Below are 21,546 nucleotides of genomic sequence, written 5' to 3'. Positions count from 1 at the left end.
TAAAACTAAAGCTGCGAATAGTGAAAGCTATTCCTAGAAAACGAAAACTTGGGAATCCTCATTTAATTAACTTATCCTTTTAACAATATTCATGTTTCTTTAACGTCTATTTTAATCCTTCGTTTCTTGAACAATTGACTGCTTCAAAAACATTTGAAATTTTGATCCTTTGCTCTAAATTGATCTGAAAAGTAAACTTAACTTGATTTTAAGCTTTTGGGTTTAAAAGGCTTTGGGGTAAAACCTTAAAGTTTAAATCCACATCCAATCCGAAATTATTTATTTTTCCCTTAGTAGTGCCACCAAACGGTCACTAGTGTTACCAAAAAAAGTGACTCTTCATTCTAAGTGATTCATCAGAAAATTTACACTAACTTCTGGTCTTTTGGGTCCTAATATTCATTTAAATCTATCTGACAATTTAAAAAGTGTCATATCTTTAATTGTATTTTTTGTGTTTACTTGTCTGTTTTATTATCACCTGGTTTCATCATGACTGATAAGAAAAAGTAAGTCAATTCATTTGCAAATTAACTTTATCTTGCAATTTTATTCACCGACATGAGATTCGGAAGAAAATGCCTTTCTTTCCTTTTCTTCTTCTATCCCTTCCATCTTGACAAAGGAGTATTTTGATCTTTTGTTTCATCGCTTTATTTTTTCTTACATGCGTTTGATTATAATTTAATTTCTTTATTTCGACCAACTTCTTCCTTTCATAGCCCTGAGGATCTATCCACTGCGATATTAAAAACCAAAAACAAACCAAACCGATTGATTGTTGAAGAAGCTACTAATGATGATAATTCGGTTGTTGCTCTCTCCCAGGTAAGAAAATCATTTTCCATGTCAAATATACTTTTCTTGTTTCTTGACCCCAGTTTTGTAACATTCTTATTCTATTTCCTTTGTTCTATATGCTACAGGCTAAAATGGATGAGCTTGAACTTTTCCGTGGAGATACTGTCCTCCTTAAAGGTAAAAAGCGACGAGAAACTGTCTGTATCGTTTTACAGGATGATGCCTGTCCTAATGAAAAAGTTAGAATGAATAGATGCGTTCGTAACAATCTCCGCGTCAGACTTAGCGATATTGTTACCATACAACCATATCCTGATGTCAAATATGGTAAAAGAATCCATGTTTTACCTATTGATGATACTGTAGAAGGGCTCACTGGTAGTTTGTTCGATGTATACCTCAAACCATACTTTTTAGAAGCTTACAGACCAATTCACAAAGGCGATCTTTTCATGGTTCGGGGTGGTATGAGAGCTGTGGAATTCAAAGTCGTTGAGACTGATCCATCTCCTTTCTGTATTGTCGCTCCTGACACGGTTATCCACTGTGAGGGAGATCCTGTGAAACGTGAAGAAGAAGAAGATACATTAAATGCCGTAGGTTATGACGATATCGGAGGTTGTAGAAAGCAACTTGCCCAAATCAAAGAAATGGTTGAGCTTCCCTTGCGTCACCCAAGTCTCTTTAAAGCTATTGGTGTCAAACCTCCTCGGGGTATTCTCTTATATGGTCCACCTGGTACTGGTAAAACTCTGATTGCTCGAGCTGTAGCAAATGAAACTGGTGCTTTCTTTTTCCTCATCAATGGTCCTGAAATCATGAGTAAATTGGCTGGGGAATCTGAAAGTAATCTCAGAAAGGCATTCGAAGAAGCAGAAAAGAATGCACCAGCAATTATTTTTATAGATGAACTGGATGCTATCGCTCCAAAAAGAGAAAAGGTAAGATTTTTTCTAGATCTCATTATTAAGTTATATCATAATTATATCATTTAAAAATGTTTCTTTTCTTTAGACTCATGGTGAGGTCGAAAGACGTATCGTTTCGCAATTATTAACACTTATGGATGGTCTTAAACAACGGGCCCATGTTATCGTCATGGCAGCAACCAATCGACCCAACAGTATAGATCCGGCTCTTCGTAGATTCGGTCGTTTTGACAGAGAGGTTGACATCGGTATCCCTGATGCTACTGGTCGTTTAGAAATTTTAAGAATTCATACAAAGAATATGAAATTGGCTGATGATGTAGATCTGGATAAGATTGCAGCGGAAACTCATGGTTTTGTTGGGGCTGATTTGGCTGCATTATGTTCAGAAGCTGCCTTACAACAAATCAGAGAAAAAATGGATCTTATTGATCTTGAAGACGATCAAATTGATGCTGAAGTTCTCAGCTCCCTTGCTGTTACTATGGATAACTTCAGATGGGCCTTAGGAAAGAGCAGTCCAAGTGCCTTGCGTGAGACAGTAGTTGAGGTACCCAATGTAACATGGCAAGATATTGGTGGTTTACAGAACGTTAAACATGAACTCCAAGAGATGATCCAATACCCCGTTGAATACCCTGACAAATTTTTAAAGTTCGGTATGACTCCATCCAGAGGAGTTCTCTTCTATGGACCACCAGGTTGTGGTAAAACACTTTTAGCTAAGGCTATTGCCAATGAATGCCAGGCTAACTTCATCTCTATCAAAGGACCTGAACTGCTTACTATGTGGTTTGGTGAATCTGAAGCTAACGTCCGTGATGTTTTTGATAAGGTAAGAACCAATTTAAATTTCAGTCATCCGAAAAATTGTACTAATCCATGATTTTCATATCTGCAGGCAAGAGCTGCTGCTCCTTGTGTCCTTTTCTTCGATGAGTTGGACTCAATCGCTAAAGCTAGAGGTGGCAGTGTTGGAGATGCCGGTGGAGCTGCTGATCGTGTCATTAATCAGATTTTGACTGAAATGGACGGTATGGGTAGTAAAAAGAATGTTTTCATCATTGGTGCTACTAACAGGCCTGATATTATCGATCCTGCAATACTTCGACCTGGACGTTTGGATCAACTTATCTACATTCCTCTACCTGATGAGAAGTCACGAGAGTCCATTCTCAAAGCCAATTTGAGAAAATCTCCTATTGCTAAGGATGTTGATTTAACCTACGTTGCTAAAGTCACTCATGGTTTCAGTGGAGCTGATTTGACTGAAATCTGTCAAAGAGCCTGTAAATTAGCCATTCGAGAATCGATTGAGGCTGAAATAAAACGCGAAAAAGAACGAGCTGCTCAGCCTGAAGGAGCTGCAATGGTATGTTTAATTTTTAATATTCAATTCTTTCTATTATTTGCAATTCATTTGCTGATTACCGAGATTTTCTAGAGAATTCTTCAATTTTTAGATAACTTAATTTTTCCTGTTTAATCTCTCTCTCTCTCTATTGAAAATCTCAATCACTTGAATATTCGAAGGCTAATTAATTTATTTTTATCTTCAGGATGTGGAAGAAGTTGATCCCGTCCCTGAGATCAGAAGAGAACATTTCGAGGAAGCAATGAAATTCGCTCGTCGATCAGTTAGTGATAACGATATCCGCAAATATGAAATGTTCTCTCAAACCTTACAACAAAGTCGAGGTTTCGGAACCAACTTCAGGTAAAGTTCAATAAATTTATTACAAAATCTTTTGTCCTTAGCTCTTAACCTTCAACTTATGCACATTGTTTTTTTCTGCTAATATTTTATCAATGAAACTTCAGAATGCCAAGCAATCAATCTGACGTTAAAGTTGATCAAAATTCTGTGCCAGGGCCTTCAAATATTGTTATTAGTTCCTCATCACGTGAAACACAAAATATTAATACTGAAACTTCTAGTCAGCCTTCTGATACAAATATTATTAAAGTGGATAATCATCAAAAAGAACCATCCGTAACATCAGATCGTAAATCATCTATTACCTCGAAGAGCCCTATTAGAAAGTTATCTCAAAGCTCTAAGAAAAATGTTTTAGATGAGTCTCCATCAAAAAACTCTAAATCTCCACGAACTAAATCGAAAGGGAACAACCGTCGTAAAAGACGCTCATCGAAAAGTCCACCCAAGAGTTGATAGTTATTTTCAATTTTATTCATTTCACTTTTTTGGCATTTTATTTTATCTCATTTGTTTGGTAGTTATTTTTCATGATCAATATAATTTTCTCAGCTCAACTCAATTTATGCTCGCTTCTGTATGTATGAAGTTAACTTTTCTCATTAACCCACTTGAATTGCGCTTTTAGATAAAATGATAAAAAATGATGAAAGTTCAACAGTTTAAAATAAAATAAAGTTCGTTTTGAATAAAAAGCGATTAAACACTCACATGGTATGAGGTTATGTGTCGAAATAGATTGCAAAATCATGTCAAAAATTCGAACACGTTTTCGTTAGCTTAATAATTTATTTTATGCAATTAATTTATATTATAATTTATTGGTGTTATAAAATTGATACAACATTTTGATAAAAATTATTCATTGTCGTAATTCTCATCGTCTCTTTTTACATTTTGTTATACAGATTCCCATCAGGAACTCAACCAGCATCTGGCGGTCCCACAGGAGGTGATGCTCGAGGAATCGGAGATGATGGAGACGATGATTTATATAGTTAAGAATGTCTAAGGATTTACTAATTTCACACACTTTTGTTTATTGATAAAGAAAATTCAAACTCTCTCAAGACATGCTAAAACGCGACTTATGTAACCAAATAAAGTGAGAGACCTTTTCATGAAGCCTTGAGGCTCTCGTTTCTAGCTATAAAAAACTTCTCTATTGGTCAGTTATCATCGGTATATAAATTGAATTTTCGATACACATGGTCAATTTTAATCTTAATTAGATTATTAATATTTTAATGACATGAAAAATTGAGAAAATCTTAACAATACAGTTTTGAAAAAATGCAACAGAATGATTTGAATAGAAAATAATGATTTGATTTTTTTATGATAACTAATAACATGAAATATGAAACAATTGTTGGTCATTTCTTTGTAATCAAGCCACGACAATATGCAAAGCATCTTGGATTTTAGCAAAAATCTCTATTCTATGTTCAGTAAGGAAACTTTTATGATCTCCAGAGAAATGATGAATAGTTACGACTCCTTCAACAATCTATAATGATTCAGAGAAAAACAAAAGAAGGTTAGTTTCTTATGAATTATTTTTCACCAATTGATTTAATTAACTTACCTCTGATAATCCGAGTTCTTGATCATTAGCTTCTTTAAATGCTTTACCATAACCATCAGTTGCTTTATAGACTGTAACGTTACCAGCAAGCTTCCTCTTAGTTTTATAGTAATACATCATTTTCATTTTCCTGAAATACTGATTAGCTGCATAAGTAAGTAAACTTGGATCAATTGTAATTCCTGTTTTACTTTCGATAAGATCATTAATTTTCTTTGTTCGTTCTTCACGTGATGGAAGATTAAGTAAAGTGGCTCTGAAAGATTGGACATTTTCAAAAGCAAACATCGAGGAGACAAAAGAAATTAACATATCAAGATGAGCCTCATCTTCGGAGACAATTTGATTTCGTTTAACCAATTCGGAACAGGCAGCCTTCAAGAAATCAGGAGCTGAATCTAGAAGAATCAGTTGACGAATACATTCTTTACCCATAATTTGTTGTAGTTGAATTGCAACTTCAAAGGCAACCAAACCACCAAAAGAGTAACCAATGAAATCAAAGCCCATTTGATTTGGAGCTTTCTCTCTAATCTTTGCTGAATAATAAGCCCCAATTTGCTCTAAAGTTTCAAATTGATCCAAATCACGGGTCCAATTAATACCAAGAACCGGTCGATCAAGTTCATTTAAGATTGGTACTAAAAGGTTAAAATCACCTTCAATTGGAGGGAAAACAAAGATTGGTACTCCAGTACATTCAACAATATTGTAAAATAGTGATTCAGGAGGCTTAAGGTTAAAAAGTGGTGCTTCTCCTGTAGATTTGTCTCCTGATTCCTTTGTAGAAACCTTAATTTTAGAGATTCTTTCTTCCAAATCTTGAATTTCTTTTACTTTGAGATTACGAATTTCTTGAGTAGACAAAATAGTATCATAATCACGCTCTAGACCTTGTTTAATTTCAACAGCCATCAATGAATCTAAACCAAGTTCAGAAAGGGTTACATTTGGATCCAATGAACCGGGATCTTTAACCCCAATAATGTGACAAACTGTTCTGAATAAATTCTCTTTAGATGCGCCAGTCACCTTCTTAGCATCAGCCAAGACTATTGATGAAGTTACCTTGTGTTTTGATTGCATGAATTTGTCTAAAACTTCAAGGCAAGAAGGAATACGTTGAGGAACTGTTCCACCAAGAACAACTTGATTACCACCAAAGTTTTCAGCAACTACACCAACATCACCAATGGCTCCCCATTGAACAGCTAATCCAGGGAAACCAGATGCTCTTCGATCCTCACAAATACGCTCCATAAACGAATTACCAAAACCATAATTAGTTTGACCAGGATTACCTTTACCTGCGGCAACTGATGAGAAGCAAACAAAATAATCCAAATGTGGACAGGTTGCTCGTGAAAGTGAATCTAAATAACGTGTTGCTTTTATTTTGGGTCCACAGACTTTTTCAAAGGTTTCCTCTGATTGATTTTCAAAGATGGCATCACCAAGGACCATAGCAAGATGGAAAATACCACCAACTGGAGCTAAATCAGAAGCCTCTTCAATCAATGCTGCAGCTGATGCATAAGTTAAACCATTGTTGGTTGAAACAACGATTCGTCTGTTTTTATCAGATCGAAGTTTTTCAAGAACAAAATGTTGATAAGATTCCTTGGGACCTGAACGGGATGTTAGTACTAGATTCATTGCTCCTCTGTCAACCATCCAAATGGCTAACTCTAAACCAACTCCTCCAAGACCACCTGTAATTATGTATGACTTGTCTGGTTGGAAATAGGTTCGAGCAATACAAGGATATAATCGAGTTGATGTTCGAGCATCTTCTGATTCTTCTCTCATTTTAATCAAAACTTTGCCCATGTGTTTACCATTAGCCATAAAACGGAAAGCTTCTTCAGCTTGGTCCATTGGGAAAACAACTGTTGTTAATGGAATCACTTCACCAGTTTCAATACCTCTCTGAATCATATAATCTAATGTTTCATTCATTGCTATTCCTGATTGGGTTTTATATCCAAAAATATCTTGCTGTAAATGAGCAACACAGACTCCATTGTAGGTTCTGTTACCTTCCAATACGGTTTCCTCTGTTGGGGGAGAGAAAAAGAATCATTAATATTAATATTATTACATCACGAATAAAAATAACTCTATGCTAATATAACTCACCTAATGGATTGTTCTGGATAATATCGTATTTTCCAATCTCAAGGAATCGTCCAAACTCAGCCAAACACCTGACAGAAGCTTTGAATTTATCTTCAGATAGTGAATTAAGTACAATATCAACACCAGTTCCATTGGTTTCCTTCATGATCAACTCTTCAAAAGATGTTGATCGAGAATCACCAATATGTGCATCATCTAATTGCGGGAACAGATTCTTGATGAAATCTCGTTTAGCTTGAGTACCAACAGTAGTGAAAACTTCACAACCTCGAGCTAAACAGACAGAGATGGCTGCTTGACCTACTCCACCAGTTCCAGCATGAATCAAAACTTTTTCACCGGGTCGAAGGTTACCTCGAATAAAGAGTGCATAATAAACAGTTGTATATACAACTGGAACAGTGGCTGCCTGTTCTAAGGTCCATGAGTCAGGGACGTTAAATGAAAATGTTTCCTTTTCATTTGCTAATACTGAACTTGCTGTACCCATGGCATTACACATACCAGCAACTCTTTTACCCGATTTATCACATATACCTGAGTATTCCATTCCTATAATACAATCTTGTAAACAATCTTCTGGATAAGCATCCATAGGGATACGTCCAGTAGCAACCATGATATCTTTGAAGTTAAGAGCTGAGTAATAGATATGAACTATATCTGTTCCTCTTGAGGCCAAATGAGGAGGTACTGACTTCCAAATGTCATGAATGGATTGATGCCATCGTAGAGATGACAAATCACCTTTAGTTTTAACATCTAAATAGATGTGTTTTGCTTGTGTCATTGGATCTTCACTTGGATCGATGATATGGTGACGATAAGATCCAAGTTCACCATTGTAAATAACATTGATAACCAAATCGGTTTCAATTAAACGTTTTGATAAGATTTCTTCAGCTGATAAGTGTGAAGAGTTGTCTTCCTCTGATTGTCTTATGTTGTATAAACATCTTATTTGATCTCCTCGAGGTTCTCGCCGTAAACAATTAACCATACCAAGGATACCGTTAATGGGCTCATTAGTATCTGCAACCAGCCAAACCTTTTTCTCAATTTCACTGAGAAGCATTGTTTTCAAAGTTTCAACCCACTTAAAGTCATTATTTGAAACGGTCAAAGTTTCATAGTTTGCTACTTTTGGCAATTTTCGAAGTAAGATGGACTGTAATTGTCCTGAAGAGCCGTAAATATTTGAAATGACTTGTAAACCAGCCGAAGTAGCCATGTCTTCTGTTATTTGATCAACAAATAAATTAACTTGAGGTAAGCCAAGGAATGAGCAAATTTCATTTTCAATTGTAAAATTATTAAGACGGAAACAGAGTAATGCAAATCCACCCTGTCGAAGATTTTCTGAACAGAAAGATATTACTTTGTTAATTGGAAGGGATTCAGTGGAATTGACTTTCTCAACCAAAGGTCTAACTCTGGCATCTTTATAAATAATCAAATCACAAGTATCAACTGATGGTAATTGCTCTGAGCTTAATGAGCCTTTGATGATTCGTGCTCGTGATGAGGAGATAGTTGAGGATTCGGGCTCAGGGTGAACTAGATTAACTTTGGAACGAATTCCTAATGTAGATATAGAATCAGAAATTGATTCAGCGAGAAGGGCAAAAGTCTCATTGATTTCAGTTATGATTATACTCTTTGAGGTTACATTTTCAACAACCAAACCAACTTGATCTTGAATTAATTCATTTAAAGTTGATTGTGAGACCAACAAATCACTAGATAATGGTTCACGATTAGCATCTAAAGATTTAGACAATTTGCTAACTGAAGTTTGATCTTCATCAGACTGATATGCTTCATAAAGACTTCTTAAAAGAGAAGCTTCATCTTTAGATGTTTCAAGATATCTTTTAACTGGTGCATCATCGAAAGAACCATCAGATGGTTTGCTTAATTGCTTTAAAACAGTTGAACAAAGATCAATGTAATGACCAATTTTTTTCTCCATTTTCAAGTTAGCAGGAATAGATTGATTGAAGGGTGCAAAATCGTACGATTCAAGGAGAACTGATTGGTTGTTTGGTCGCCTTGAAACTGCAGTCGCTTTTGCTCCTTTCAAAATAATTCCTGAAGTAATGCCCAATTTAGCTTGATGGTCAAAGTAAACATCAAGACATGGCTCGCCAGTCTTAGATCGAGCTTCCTCGATTGAATCAAATAAGATAGTTGGATCAACACGAAGATATTCAATGAAAGTTGGCAAATAAAGGTAGCGATGTCTTTTGGCAAGAATGGCACATTGAAGAAGAGCATCAGAAAAGGAAACCCAATGATCAAGGTATTTAACTAAACCATGAGAACCATCAGAAGATGCTTCAACCAAACCCTGGAAAGTTGGTCCATAATCGTAACCACGAAGGCGTAATTCTTTGTAAATGTCTTTAGTTTTCAAAGTAATATTTCCCTCTGGATCTATTTTAGAGGCAATTGAGCTCATCATGCTTTGATAGAGAGGAATTTCTTCAGAAGGAATTTTAATTTCTCCACTAACAACAATGACATCGTTGTCAGTTACTTGGAAAGCATTTGTCTGCAAGTTGATGTGTACACCAAAAGTAACAGATGCATTTTTGGGCAACAGGGTAGCTTGAATAAAACGAACATTTCTAAATTCAACAGGAACTCGAATACCGCAAATACCATGAAGACGACCAAGGTAATGCCAAGCAAGGTAAAGATAACATGTAGCTGGAACCAATATCCTTCCATCAATACAATGGCCTTCCATGAAAGCCCAATCAGGTGACATTGCTTCAATTGAATAATTGTTATTTGATTGAATAAAATCAAAATACTCTGGATATTTACAAACTTTCCATGATTTTGAATGATCCCATCGAAGAAGGTGACCAATATGTGGTGTTTCCCGAGGGACTGGATAGGAAACTGAAGGATAAAGACGATCAATCCTTGGCCATTGTCCAGTTGTATAAATTTCCCCTAAGGCTTCCAATATTGAGTGGGTTGAATTTTGAGAGCCTGATTTGGTAATTGGAATTGTCATTTGATTTGGAGATAATTGGAATTCAAATGATTTACTTGGTGTGACAATTGCACCATTTTCTGGTACCTTACTCAATAAATTAGCAATTGAGTCATTAGTTACAGTAACTGATGATCGGGCAATCAGATAATTTGCTGTAATCTCGGTTGAACCATTAGGTTGCATCAATTTTTGTGGTTTACCAACATATTGGGGGCTTAAAATTGTTGACAGTTCGTTTGTTTTTTGGTTAGTTGACGATGAGGGATTAGATAACCAATATGCTGATAATAAAGCTTGTTTTTTATTGATTATTTGGTCTGCATAAGCAGCAGCAAGTTCACCAATATAATCAATTCCAAATACTCCTTGAGCATTTATATCAAGACTTTTGAGTAGATCAACAAAAGCTAATTGAATGGAAAGTGATTTAAGTGATCTGCCAAGTGAATCTTCGTTATTGTTGGTTGACAATAGAGACTCCAAATTATAACCAACTTCTTGTCTCAACAGCTTAACTGAATCTTCCAAAGATGCTTGCATAGTAGGAAATTCAATCAGTTCTTTAGTCAATTCAGTAACAAAAGTTGAACCAAAAGCCAAATAAAGAGGTTTTGACTCTGGAGAACTTTTGACAACTCTTTTGACCATTCCATCAGCTGATAAAATGACATAGCCACGAGCCTTAAAACCTTGTTCTGGACTAATTTTAGCAGTATCGTTGATCAGCTGGAGTAATTCGCGATTGACTTCTGATCGGTTAGTTTCAAAGAAATTGAATAAAGCGTTAAGTCCTTCAATTGAACGGTTGGATGAATTAATTAAACGATCAATTGGGTGAGTTAAGTGGTAACTTTCTTGGTTAACATTTTTAGGATTTGCTTGTATAACAGCATGGACATTAACTCCACCAAAACCAAACGAATTAACAGCAATATATTCATCTTTAAACGGTGTTACAGTTGTAACTGGTTTAATTATTCCATCAACCAAGGGTTTGATGTTTGGATTGGGTGATTTGTAATTGAGATTGGGAGGAATGCAACCCGCTTGCATTATTTTACTGACCTTTGCCAATGAACAAAGAGCCGAAGCACCCTCAGAATGACCAATTGATGATTTAAGACAACCAAACATAATCGGTTTAGTTGAGTTATTGGGTCTCAATGAGCCAACAATTGCTGCCGATTCAACGGGATCACCAGCTTGAGTTCCAGTAATGTGTGCTTCAACATAATCAATATCTTCTGGCGAGATATCAAGCTCATCGTAAACCTCTTTCAAAAGATTGTACTGAGTCTCGAAACCGGGAAAAGTGATTCCCTCTTGTTTATACCCATCACAATTTGTTCGGCAATTAAGGATTTTACCATAGATTCGTTTAGCCATTGATTCTCTTTCCAATAAGAGAGCAACAACAGCTTCTGATCGACAATACCCATCAGCAGATGCATCAAGACACTTTGATGATCCATCAGGTGACAACATTTTCAATTGAGCGAAAGCATTGGCAATAGCTGGTCGAAGTTGAACAGCAACTCCGCCAATAATACACCGATCACAGGCTCCTGATTTAAGTGATGCTAATCCTTCGACAAAAGCTGAAAATGAAGAAGCACAAGCTGTATCAACCAGGACAACTGGGCCTTTCCAGTCATAAGCATATGAGATTCTTGAGGCAAATGAGTGATAGGGTCGTAACTTTGAATCATCTTCACGATAACCAGCCAATGTATCGTCATAACATGAGCCCAAGAAGAAACCAGTTCGAGATCCTCTTAAATCATTAGGATCATGACCTAAACAAATGATTAAAACAGTACAAAGATAACATTAAATAAATAAACAACACACAAAAAAAAGATTAAAAAAAATCACTTTCAAAATCTAACAAGAGCTAATTATCACATGTTAACATCATATGTTTGGAAATTGAACCCAAACAAAAGCTGGAGTTCACACTTTTTCCACCAACCCAAAGAGTAAAGGAAGAAGAGTGTGCAATTCAATACTAACTCTGATCCAAAATTTTTTTTTGGTGTCAGAAGATGGCGCGAGAAAGAGACTCTTTCTTTTTACTTTCTTTACAAATTTTTTACTCTCTTTTTCTCTTTCATTTCTCTTTCTTTTCACCATTAAAAATTAAGTTAACACAATTAATACCAACATTAGAAAAGGCTTTTTTGACTACTTTTCAATCGTTTTAAGATTATTTTAATTGATTTTGATGATTTTGATGCTATGATTTCTTATTTAATGATAAATTTGTAATGATTTAACCGACAAATTTCACTTTAATTAACAAAATCTGGCCTAATCAAGCAAAAGTCTATCAAAAAGTTTTTTTCATCATTCTATTACAGTTTCGGGACTATTTTGATTATTCTGTTAAGGAATTCTGTATTGATTTTAGGGAATCTACCTCCATATAAAGCAAATGGTGAATAACTTGTCGTTAGTATAATGTTGGGTAGATCTATCGGTTAAAAAATTTACCATTGAATTATGAATCTAAGCACTAAAAGAATGAATTTAGCGTGCATTGGCAGGAAATTGTTATTTTTTTGTGTCCGTATAACTAGACTGTTACCATTTATTGTGAACAAAATAGTCCCGAAACTGTAATAGAATGATGAAAAAAACTTTTTGATGTACTTTTGCTTGATTAGGCCAGATTTTGTTAATTAAAGTGAAATTTGTCGGTTAAATCATTACAAATTTATCATTAAATAAGAAATCATAGCATCAAAATCATCAAAATCAATTAAAATAATCTTAAAACGATTGAAAAGTAGTCAAAAAAGCCTTTTCTAATGTTGGTATTAATTGTGTTAACTTAATTTTTAATGGTGAAAAGAAAGAGAAATGAAAGAGAAAAAGAGAGTAAAAAATTTGTAAAGAAAGTAAAAAGAAAGAGTCTCTTTCTCGCGCCATCTTCTGACACCAAAAAAAAATTTTGGATCAGAGTTAGTATTGAATTGCTCTCTCTTCTTCCTTTACTCTTTGCACCAACCCAATTAGTGTGATTTTTATGTGGCAAAAATTATTATTATTAATTAACTTAACACTAACAATTAAACTTTCCATTTACAATAGCAATTAAAAACTAAATTCTCAACAATTCCAGCAATTAATACTCAAATATTCCCAATCTTTCTATCTAACACGTGAATATTATGATTGACGTTGAAAAACAAAAACACTTTAACCAACCTTTGATCAAAACCTATGATTAAATTGTCTTTTTCAGGTCATTCAAGAATATAATAATGATAATGATGATACATGTATCTGATGAAATGTTACTGATTAACCTGAACTTGACGTTAGATTATACAACTTAAAGATTCCCCAACTATTGAGTCAACTTTTGTTGTTTTCACTAATAAGGTCAGAATGGGAAAATAATTTCACTCTCTCCAGTTAATTGTATTGTAAGATGAAATATTTTCAAAATAATAATGATAGTCAGGATAACAATAATACAGGTAAAAGCATAAATTTCACTTTAATTTCCGGACCTTCATTTCACCTGAAATTAACTGACCTAATGGTAATTATAATTGTTTGAATCAATTTGCTCTAGAAAAGCAAAACAATAACAATTGACTTTGACATCCAAAAAGTACTGAAATTTGAGAAATGAAATGAAAACAAAAGTCAGTTGATTAGTTATATTTTCTATATTTAGAATTAATTGTTGTGATTGAAGCGAGATTTTTTGATAAAACAGATTCAATTGTTAGCTTAAAACAGTTGAAACGTAAATTCACTCGGATGTAACCACAAACAATATTGAGCCCAATTAACCTTTCTCAATTTGATCAAATTTCATCTCCAATTATAATGGCAATCAAGTGAAAGTTACATTATTAGGGAAACAACAACAGTTTAGTTGATTATTGAATCATGTCAGAGTAGTGCGTTTAATGAAGAGTACAAAGCATTTAAACCAATTGGGTTGTTGGTAAACACACCATTGAAAGCATCAACTTGATTATTTATTTTAGATTGTGACCTTTTCTGGTGAATGTGTTTAATTTTTGAGATCGTAATTAGTCTCGGATAACTGTTATTAATGATTGAATAAGGGTTAAATTACCTGCATCCCAAAGAGCCTCATAAACAACTTCATGGAGGAGACGCATTTGTGGATCCATATCATGAGCCAAGGAAGGATCAATGTTGAACATTTCAGCATCAAATTTACTAATATCTTTAAGTTTACCCGTTCTTGGTGGTAAATTGATCAAATCTAAATTAAGGATTGAAGAAGAAATCAATTAATGAAATGCTGAACAGCCAAAAATGGGTTATTTTGGGAAATGTTGATGTTTTAAAAATATAAAATGTCCGCTTTAAACCTTTCTACTTGTACCCTTAGGTCTTATAATATTGGATACAAACTTTAAGTGTGTTAAAAGATGAGGTTTTTTTTGACTGAATAAAATTATTCCTCACTTTGATTACAACTTTCATTTCATGTTCAATTTATGGCTCATTTGATTGAGATTTTTCTTAAAAAGGTTACCTGGAATTTTACAGTTATTAAGACAATTTAATGAAATAAATATGATAAACTTGACACTCAAAGAAGAGATGCTTTTCCACAATTGATTTGCTCTGCATCTCAAGAAGAGGCTACTCTTTTAGATAAGAAATGTCTGCCCTTGATTTACTGGGTAAATCACTCAGAAAAGTCAATTCATTGATTGCAAGGTTATAATGGTATAATCATTGATTAAACGTGGATGTAACATGAAATTAAAATATCAATGATTTTCAATGATAATCAATTTGCTTTACTGTAGCTTGTTGTAGCTGTTGAAGTTGCCATTATTTTACTTCAAGATTTACATCTTTCTATACAATTATCATTTCTCGGTCACATTAGTCTTATTTTCATGTTATTAGTTGAGCATCAAGGGAAAGTGTTACAATCAACTAACCAACCAGCTAACCAGAAAAGCCAAATAATCGAGGAAAAAAAACGCAAACATTTCATTTGAACCTCCGATGTATGTAAGCCAACTGGCATCTCGCAACTTCCTCTTATATCGTCCTGCTTTTTTAATATCATTCATTTTATGTATTACCTTAATCACGGTCAGCATTTGTGATGATGAAAAAGCATCTACAGTTATTTAATCATCATCAGCATCATCAGCAACATCAACATTACCAACAGCAAATGTATCATGAATTTAAACGTTACTTTCTCTTCCTGGCAAAAATTAACTTTCATCTCTAATTTATTTCACCCTTAAACACGATCACTTTCAACTTGTTTCATCTAACGGTTTCAAAACTGGTTAAAATCATCATCATCATGAGCGTTAAGAATGGCCTGAAGGGTTGTAAAACCTGGATCCAAACTGTAGTTGTTGATGAATAGCCAAAAATGAAAATAACTTTAAGTTAAAACAGTTTTTTTGCGTCAGTTTGCTCATAAAGCACAATGAATCTGACTCACAGTTTGGCTGAAGATTGAACCAGATATCCAGATTGAATGAAATATAAGATGGAAAGTTGTCAAAAAAAAGTTGAAAACGATAGCCATAATAATAAAGATGTAAAAGCATAATGATAATGGCGCTTTAGTTTTGACCCTTTGGTCAGTACAACAATAATAACCTTCCGGTTTTATGAGAAGTAGAGGATTGAAGAGGGAAAGACAAGATGCTAATTAATCTTCTTAATCAACCATTGGGTCATCACTAAACCTTAAGGGTAAATTGTAAATTGTAGAATAAAAAAAACGGTTATAAACATTTGAAAACTGCAAACGAAGAAAAATTGAAAACAAGAAAAAAACAAAAAGCGCTCTTTTCAAATTTACTCAATTTTTTCATTTTTTGATTGTAACCACAGATTATCAGATCAAATGCAGTCTAATTTGTCAAGATTAACATTATTATTAAACTATTTCTCACAAATTTTGATCCAATATTAAGGTTATTAAGTTAATCTTTCAATAATATTTATTATACTCTTTTAGGCTTTCATTGAATGACCAACATTCAACTATTTGCTTGTTTGCCTCTCTAGAAATGATCAACTTGCAACATTAAATTAATTATAAATAATACAACCATTTGACCTTTTTACCCTCTAATAACCCAAAACTTGACCTTAGTTGAACTAATAATGTTGTTGTTAACTCATTTACTGAACTTGACCAAGGCTATTCCATCTCGTTTCAAGATTTGTTTTCATGCAAACCACTTCATCCAGAAACATTATTACTGTCAATAATGAGCCAAGTTAATTAAATTGCTATTTATTATTTTAAAAATCCCTGAGTTAAATTACCAAGTTAAGGTATTCCCAAAAATCAGTGGCAATCAACCATTCTTAACAATCAACAGGGTAAGATTCGGTGATTATAAAGCGACTTAATAACACTTTTACTGACATTTTGAATTTTTATGTACTCGGATTAATTAATTTGAAAGAAATTTTCGGTAAATTCCGGTAAATTAAGTAAAATTGTTGTCGTAAATAATTGTCATTACAATTTAAATTTCCTTACAATGCGAAACAATTACAATTCATATTTCCCTCTAACCCTTAATTTACAGCCATTGACCAATGAGATTTGTTTCTTCTGTTCCCTCTCGATCTCTAACAAAGAGTTTATTTTTTACCATTTTTGTCCTTAAATTATTTCCCAGTAATTAAAATATTTATTACAATCCTTTGATCAATTAAATTATCGTGAATTAAACTGCCATTCAATCAACTAATGATATTTTCAAATGAATTTCAATGTTACAATTTTAATGAAAGTCTGATATCAACAATAACTGTCAGTCGTTATACACGTGTTTTTACTGTATTATAAAAGCCTCTTTGCTATGTGATTCCCATTGATCTATTAAGCTGTGATTTTTCCTTATTTAATCTTATTCCTTAATCTTTTCAATATTTTCAAGTTTAATCTAATTTTCGTGTATGTTATAGATGAAAGGTAAGTTCAAAAGTTCATTTTAATTTGAGTAAATACGAAATTTCTATCATTATTATATCATAATTGTTGAAACACTCCATGAGTAGTTTTTCCGATTGCATGAGCACACTGATTGCTTTCTTTATATCTCTGTTTTGATTGTCTGCTGTAAATCAATTTGATTAACGTCAGTTGATAATTTCATTCCAATCATTCTATTGTTTATTATTATATCATTTGACTAACGTTAATTAATCTCTCTTTTTTTAACTTACAGATAACTTGAAGTTTCCTATCGTTGAATTAATCTGGACTATGATTCCATCTTCTTCGTTAATCTGGTTCACCTACAATTAAATGCTATTTATGACGAATGTTATTTGCATTGCCATCAAGGATTGCAAGGATTAGTCGCTTTTCATGCCGATATTTATTGTTTTATTCAAATTGTTCAATTCTTAATGAAGTATGAATCTCAAATTATCCATCAAATTTTCAAATTCTGCTTCCTTGCCCAACTTATCTACAATAATTAAGCGTAATTTGATTAAATGACTTGATTAATCTTGTTTTAGCATCAGGCAACATCTCCTTTTAAACTTGCTTTTTTTGTGTAGTCTCAAATGAAATCAAGTCTCGATTAAAGCCTTAAAGGTTTGAATTAATTATAGATTGAATATAATGTCGACTATCTATTAATCTTGTTGAAATGGTTTTTTATGTCTGAATTAAACCTCAAAACCGAGTTAATTTTGACCAACTTAGTGAGTTAAGTAACCTTTTAAGTTTATTCAAGTCAAATCAACACAAAATTTAAGTTCAATTGCTTAATATTTTTTTCTCTCCTCGATTGTTTCTCTTTTTCAATGTTCAATGCTCATTTGATTACTTTAAGCTTCGTTATTGATTTGAGGTTATTTTTTCTTTTTCTTGTAGCACAGCAAAACATGAAAGCCAAACGATTCATAGCAATCAAAAGATGATCATCATATTGCCGAGGCTGATTGACAATCTTCCAAGAAAGTGTATTTGAAAAGTTCATTTGATGACAAGCACTATAATCAAAGTTATGATGGTCTTCAAGCTATTGCGGATCGATTCACATCAATAGTTGATAATTAGCCAGAAAAAAAAGTCAACTTCAAAATGATTTATTGACAGTGTGACAATAAGAAGCCTATTTTAACTGGATACTTTGATTCAAATATTTAAAGGGGTAAACATCCAGGAATAACAGATTCACTGCTGGAAACACTTCAACCAATTCCAAGCACAATTATAACCAGATAATAACTAATTACAGAATATTAGTTGAAAACTCGGAAATTACCTGGCAAACAAACCTGATTATCACTTGAATTTGGAAAACTCATCAAGCATTGAATATTGAACTGACCAAACATCAACTATAAACTGATACAAAATCAATACGATCAACAATTCTCAATGATAGATCATCTAAATCGTTAAGAGATCGAGAGTTGATGAAAATGTTTGCTATTATCCAACTTTGAATTGAGTTCACCATTAATTATTCAAAATAATAAGTGTTTGGACGAAGCATTTTCTTTAATTGTAATTTATTTGTGTCACCAGATTAACGTTAAATTGTATTATTAAATTATTAAGAAAAGTGTAAACCTAATGAACTAGATTTTCAAACATGTCCCAAGATGTTCAGTGTAACAGCCATTTACAGTTTAAAAAATTTCTCAGTCTTTCCATTCTTAAACCATTAACTCTTCCGAGTGAATAATGATAATTGTTTAAATGAGATGAAATGTGATTATAATTACAATCAAAGTATTAATCTGTTCAATAATACAATGTTGACGTTAATCAAGCAAACAATGATGAAAGCTTGAAGAAATACAAGAAATGCCAATATTTAGTAAACAGCAAATCAGGAATACAATTACAAAAGCTGACTAAATCACAATCAACATTTGACCTCTCATCACCAACAATAGTTGATGTTAGGATTGTTGATTGTAAGCTTTTTTTCCCAATTTGCTCATCAATGGTCTAAAAGAAGTACTTTAACTGTTGATCTTGACAGTATCAATAATTAGCTGAGTGTAAACAATCAAAATTGTCAATTGTTGGTTGAAAAAAATACTGAAAAATGAAAAAAGCCAGATTTCAAACAATGAAGCAAATTGTCAAGCAAGCTGATTAAAGGTTATCATTAAATTGATAGCCATCATTTAATTTGAGTTGATGTTAACTTTCCTAAATAGGGTTTACAATAGTGATCATTATAGTCAACAATAATCAAGTAAATCAACTAAAACTGAATGAAACTAAACAAATGTTAAGATTGATGGACAGTTTGAAGATTGAAAAATGCAAAGATGAATAACAATAATTGAAAGATACAATTTTAAAGACTGAATTAACATCTAATAATCATGTAATTGGGACTATCATTTTCCTGATTAAATAATGCTTATTAAACAGCAAACAACAAAATGTTTAACATATTGTTAAGTCAACCAGTTACAGTTAATGGCAACAATCAATCAATATAAAAAAAGTGAACAATCTTCCGAGTTTAAACTAAAAATGTTTCCCTCTTTTTTTTCAAGTAAACCTTTCTCATTAGTATTACAGTTATGAGTTATAATTAATCATTTAACTATTGGTAAACTTAACCAATTTTCAAGTTAATTTGAAGCAGCAATTTATAACAATTAACAGCAATACAAATTAGAATAGGTTGAGAAAAGTAAATTAAAGGCCATAAAATGGTACAAGAAAATGTCTCAAATCATTTTTACTCAACTTCAACCTTTAATGTTTTTGTTTTCCAACTTTTACTTTTAAGGGTGAAAATGTTTTAGAGGGTAAATTACTTGGAAGGGAATATATTAGACTAACTACAATTAAGGCGATTGTTAACAATTATAATTAAATGGAGTGGGATTTCCTATTAGCAAACAACTAAGGAAAGCCCAGGGAAGATTCAGGTTCACTATTATCCCAATACCAGTTACCCATTAACATACAAACAACAGGTTGATTGTGTTCACAATTTAACTCTCAATTTTCACTTTTCCCATAATTTCACTTCCTTCTTTGATTATCATCGTCAACATTTCTTCGAGATCGCTTCGGTTCATCAATTAAGCAAATAGTTTAACAGTTAAAATGAGCAGAAAAAATCAACTCTCAATATTGATAATACCAATTGGAAAGCAAATTTTCAGGTTAACGGACATTTTATATTTCCATATTTTAAAGCCAATTTTTTCAGCTTTTATTAGTGTTTTAATGATTTTTATTTTATCGGGTTAGAGTTGATTGGTTAAGTTAAGGTTTAGGCTTTTAAGGTTTTGGGTTGTGTTGGGTTGTTGGGTTTGCTTATTGGGTTTACTGGGAATGTTGTACTTACTGACTGGCCATCGACGAGCGTCTCTTGTGTACATTGGAATTGAATTCATCAAATTGTACCAAAGCTCTTCAACACTATCGGCCTCCGGAAAACGTCCGGAAGTACCTGACATGACAATATCTTCATTGTATTTCCAATTTAGCTGGTTGATAGCTTTGGTTCCTCTTGAAACACTAGGATTGGCACTTTGATTCTCTGGACAACTGCCATTGGATGAAGATGAATTTGATGAGAATGAAGATGAACCTGGTGATGATGAAGATGGGTCTGATCCTGAGGGCTTTGATAAGCTCTCAGAGGTCACAGGCATTATGATGCCAAAAACAGGGTTAACCAAGGGTTGTAAGAAATCAGATTACTTGATATTTTAATTTTGCTTTATCTTAATTTTTGTTTCCTCGATAACGAATTGGTGTGTGTTTAAGGGAAAAAGTAGATTTCTATTGATTAATATATTTTTCAATAATGAAATGAATAAACTGAATCAACTTGATGTTGATGTTGATCAAGATAAAATGTTCAACTGTGACAATAAAGTAAATGAGTGAAAAAAAAGACAGTGAGATTGTGGGATGAAAAGAAGAGTCCAAAACTGTTATCAAATGTTAAACTCGATAGCTCAGTGAGCTGTAACGGTGCTATTGTATGGGTACTGGTGGGGTGGGCTAGATGATGATGAAGTGACACCGAAAGAGTAATATTTATGGTTTGATTGCAGGTAAGGAGGGTTAACATGATGATCAAGAGGAGGACAAGAAGGTGGATAAAAGGAGGATTCATTGATGAACAAGATGAAAGTTGTATCAACATGTTTAGCTTGCTGGTTGTATGTATTAATGTTTGCTGTTGTTTCCATTGTTGATTGTTGGTACGTTTCACCATCAATTTATTCAACTATTATTAACAAAAACTAATTAGATGAATGGAGGTGAATGAATAAAAGTGGGAAAAGGGTGAAAGTCAAAGTGCAATTAAATTCAACTCAAATTATTATGCGTATGTTTGCATTTATCCTGATAATC

General features: G+C 33.2%; 2 protein-coding genes and 1 long non-coding RNA gene across 6 annotated transcripts; 2 read left to right on the top strand and 1 right to left on the bottom strand.

Moving 5' to 3' along the window:
- The first annotated feature begins 378 nt into the window (after nucleotides 1-378).
- TER94 (Transitional endoplasmic reticulum ATPase TER94) lies at nucleotides 379-4,816 on the top strand. The gene is made up of 7 exons (XM_015927041.3): nucleotides 379-509; nucleotides 723-828; nucleotides 927-1,742; nucleotides 1,816-2,565; nucleotides 2,632-3,102; nucleotides 3,290-3,447; nucleotides 4,356-4,816. Exons 1-7 carry the CDS (start codon nucleotides 493-495, stop codon nucleotides 4,447-4,449), a joined length of 2,412 nt encoding a protein of 803 aa, XP_015782527.1. The 5' UTR covers nucleotides 379-492; the 3' UTR covers nucleotides 4,450-4,816.
- LOC107360391 (fatty acid synthase) lies at nucleotides 4,664-21,055 on the bottom strand. Of its 3 annotated transcripts, XM_015927040.3 has the most exons (6): nucleotides 15,655-15,890; nucleotides 15,131-15,556; nucleotides 14,284-14,436; nucleotides 7,175-11,980; nucleotides 5,036-7,092; nucleotides 4,664-4,957 (listed from the first exon to the last, which is right to left on the bottom strand). In XM_015927040.3, the coding sequence occupies exons 3-6, from the start codon at nucleotides 14,372-14,374 to the stop codon at nucleotides 4,838-4,840; spliced, it is 7,074 nt and encodes a 2,357-aa protein (XP_015782526.2). In that variant the 5' UTR covers nucleotides 14,375-14,436; nucleotides 15,131-15,556; nucleotides 15,655-15,890; the 3' UTR covers nucleotides 4,664-4,837. The 3 variants fall into 3 exon arrangements, with proteins under 3 accessions (XP_015782526.2, XP_015782524.2, XP_015782525.2); XM_015927038.3 differs by lacking the exons at nucleotides 15,131-15,556; nucleotides 15,655-15,890 and adding an exon at nucleotides 20,525-21,055; XM_015927039.3 differs by having other exon boundaries at nucleotides 15,131-15,882.
- LOC107360394 (uncharacterized) lies at nucleotides 16,801-18,770 on the top strand. Of its 2 annotated transcripts, XR_016198723.1 has the most exons (3): nucleotides 16,801-17,151; nucleotides 17,408-17,596; nucleotides 18,072-18,770. It is a non-coding gene; the product is annotated as an uncharacterized LOC107360394 (long non-coding RNA). The 2 variants fall into 2 exon arrangements; XR_001568290.3 differs by lacking the exon at nucleotides 18,072-18,770 and having other exon boundaries at nucleotides 17,408-17,812.
- Nucleotides 21,056-21,546: the final 491 nt, after the last annotated feature.

Source organism: Tetranychus urticae, chromosome 2 (genome assembly GCF_039701765.1).
Source record: "Tetranychus urticae isolate SD_2017Ah chromosome 2, NJAU_TeUrti_SD_1.0, whole genome shotgun sequence".
Lineage (NCBI taxonomy): Eukaryota > Metazoa > Arthropoda > Arachnida > Trombidiformes > Tetranychidae > Tetranychus > Tetranychus urticae.
This window is presented reverse-complemented; position numbering and strand designations above follow the sequence as displayed.

What these genes read in the sequence shown, in the direction of transcription:
- TER94 (XM_015927041.3), top strand. An exon ending in TCGCTCCAAAAAGAGAAAAG is followed by an intron (nt 1,743 to 1,815) that starts GTAAGATTTTTT and finishes TCTTTTCTTTAG; the next exon opens with ACTCATGGTGAGGTCGAAAG. An exon ending in GGTTTCGGAACCAACTTCAG is followed by an intron (nt 3,448 to 4,355) that starts GTAAAGTTCAAT and finishes TTTGTTATACAG; the next exon opens with ATTCCCATCAGGAACTCAAC.
- LOC107360391 (XM_015927038.3), bottom strand. Translation starts at nt 20,834, where the DNA reads ATGCCTGTGACCTCTGAGAGCTTATCAAAGCCCTCAGGATCAGACCCA. An exon ending in CGCTCGTCGATGGCCAGTCA is followed by an intron (nt 14,437 to 20,524) that starts GTAAGTACAACA and finishes TCCTTAATTTAG; the next exon opens with ATTTGATCAATTTACCACCA. An exon ending in TGAGGCTCTTTGGGATGCAG is followed by an intron (nt 11,981 to 14,283) that starts GTAATTTAACCC and finishes TCATTTGTTTAG; the next exon opens with GTCATGATCCTAATGATTTA.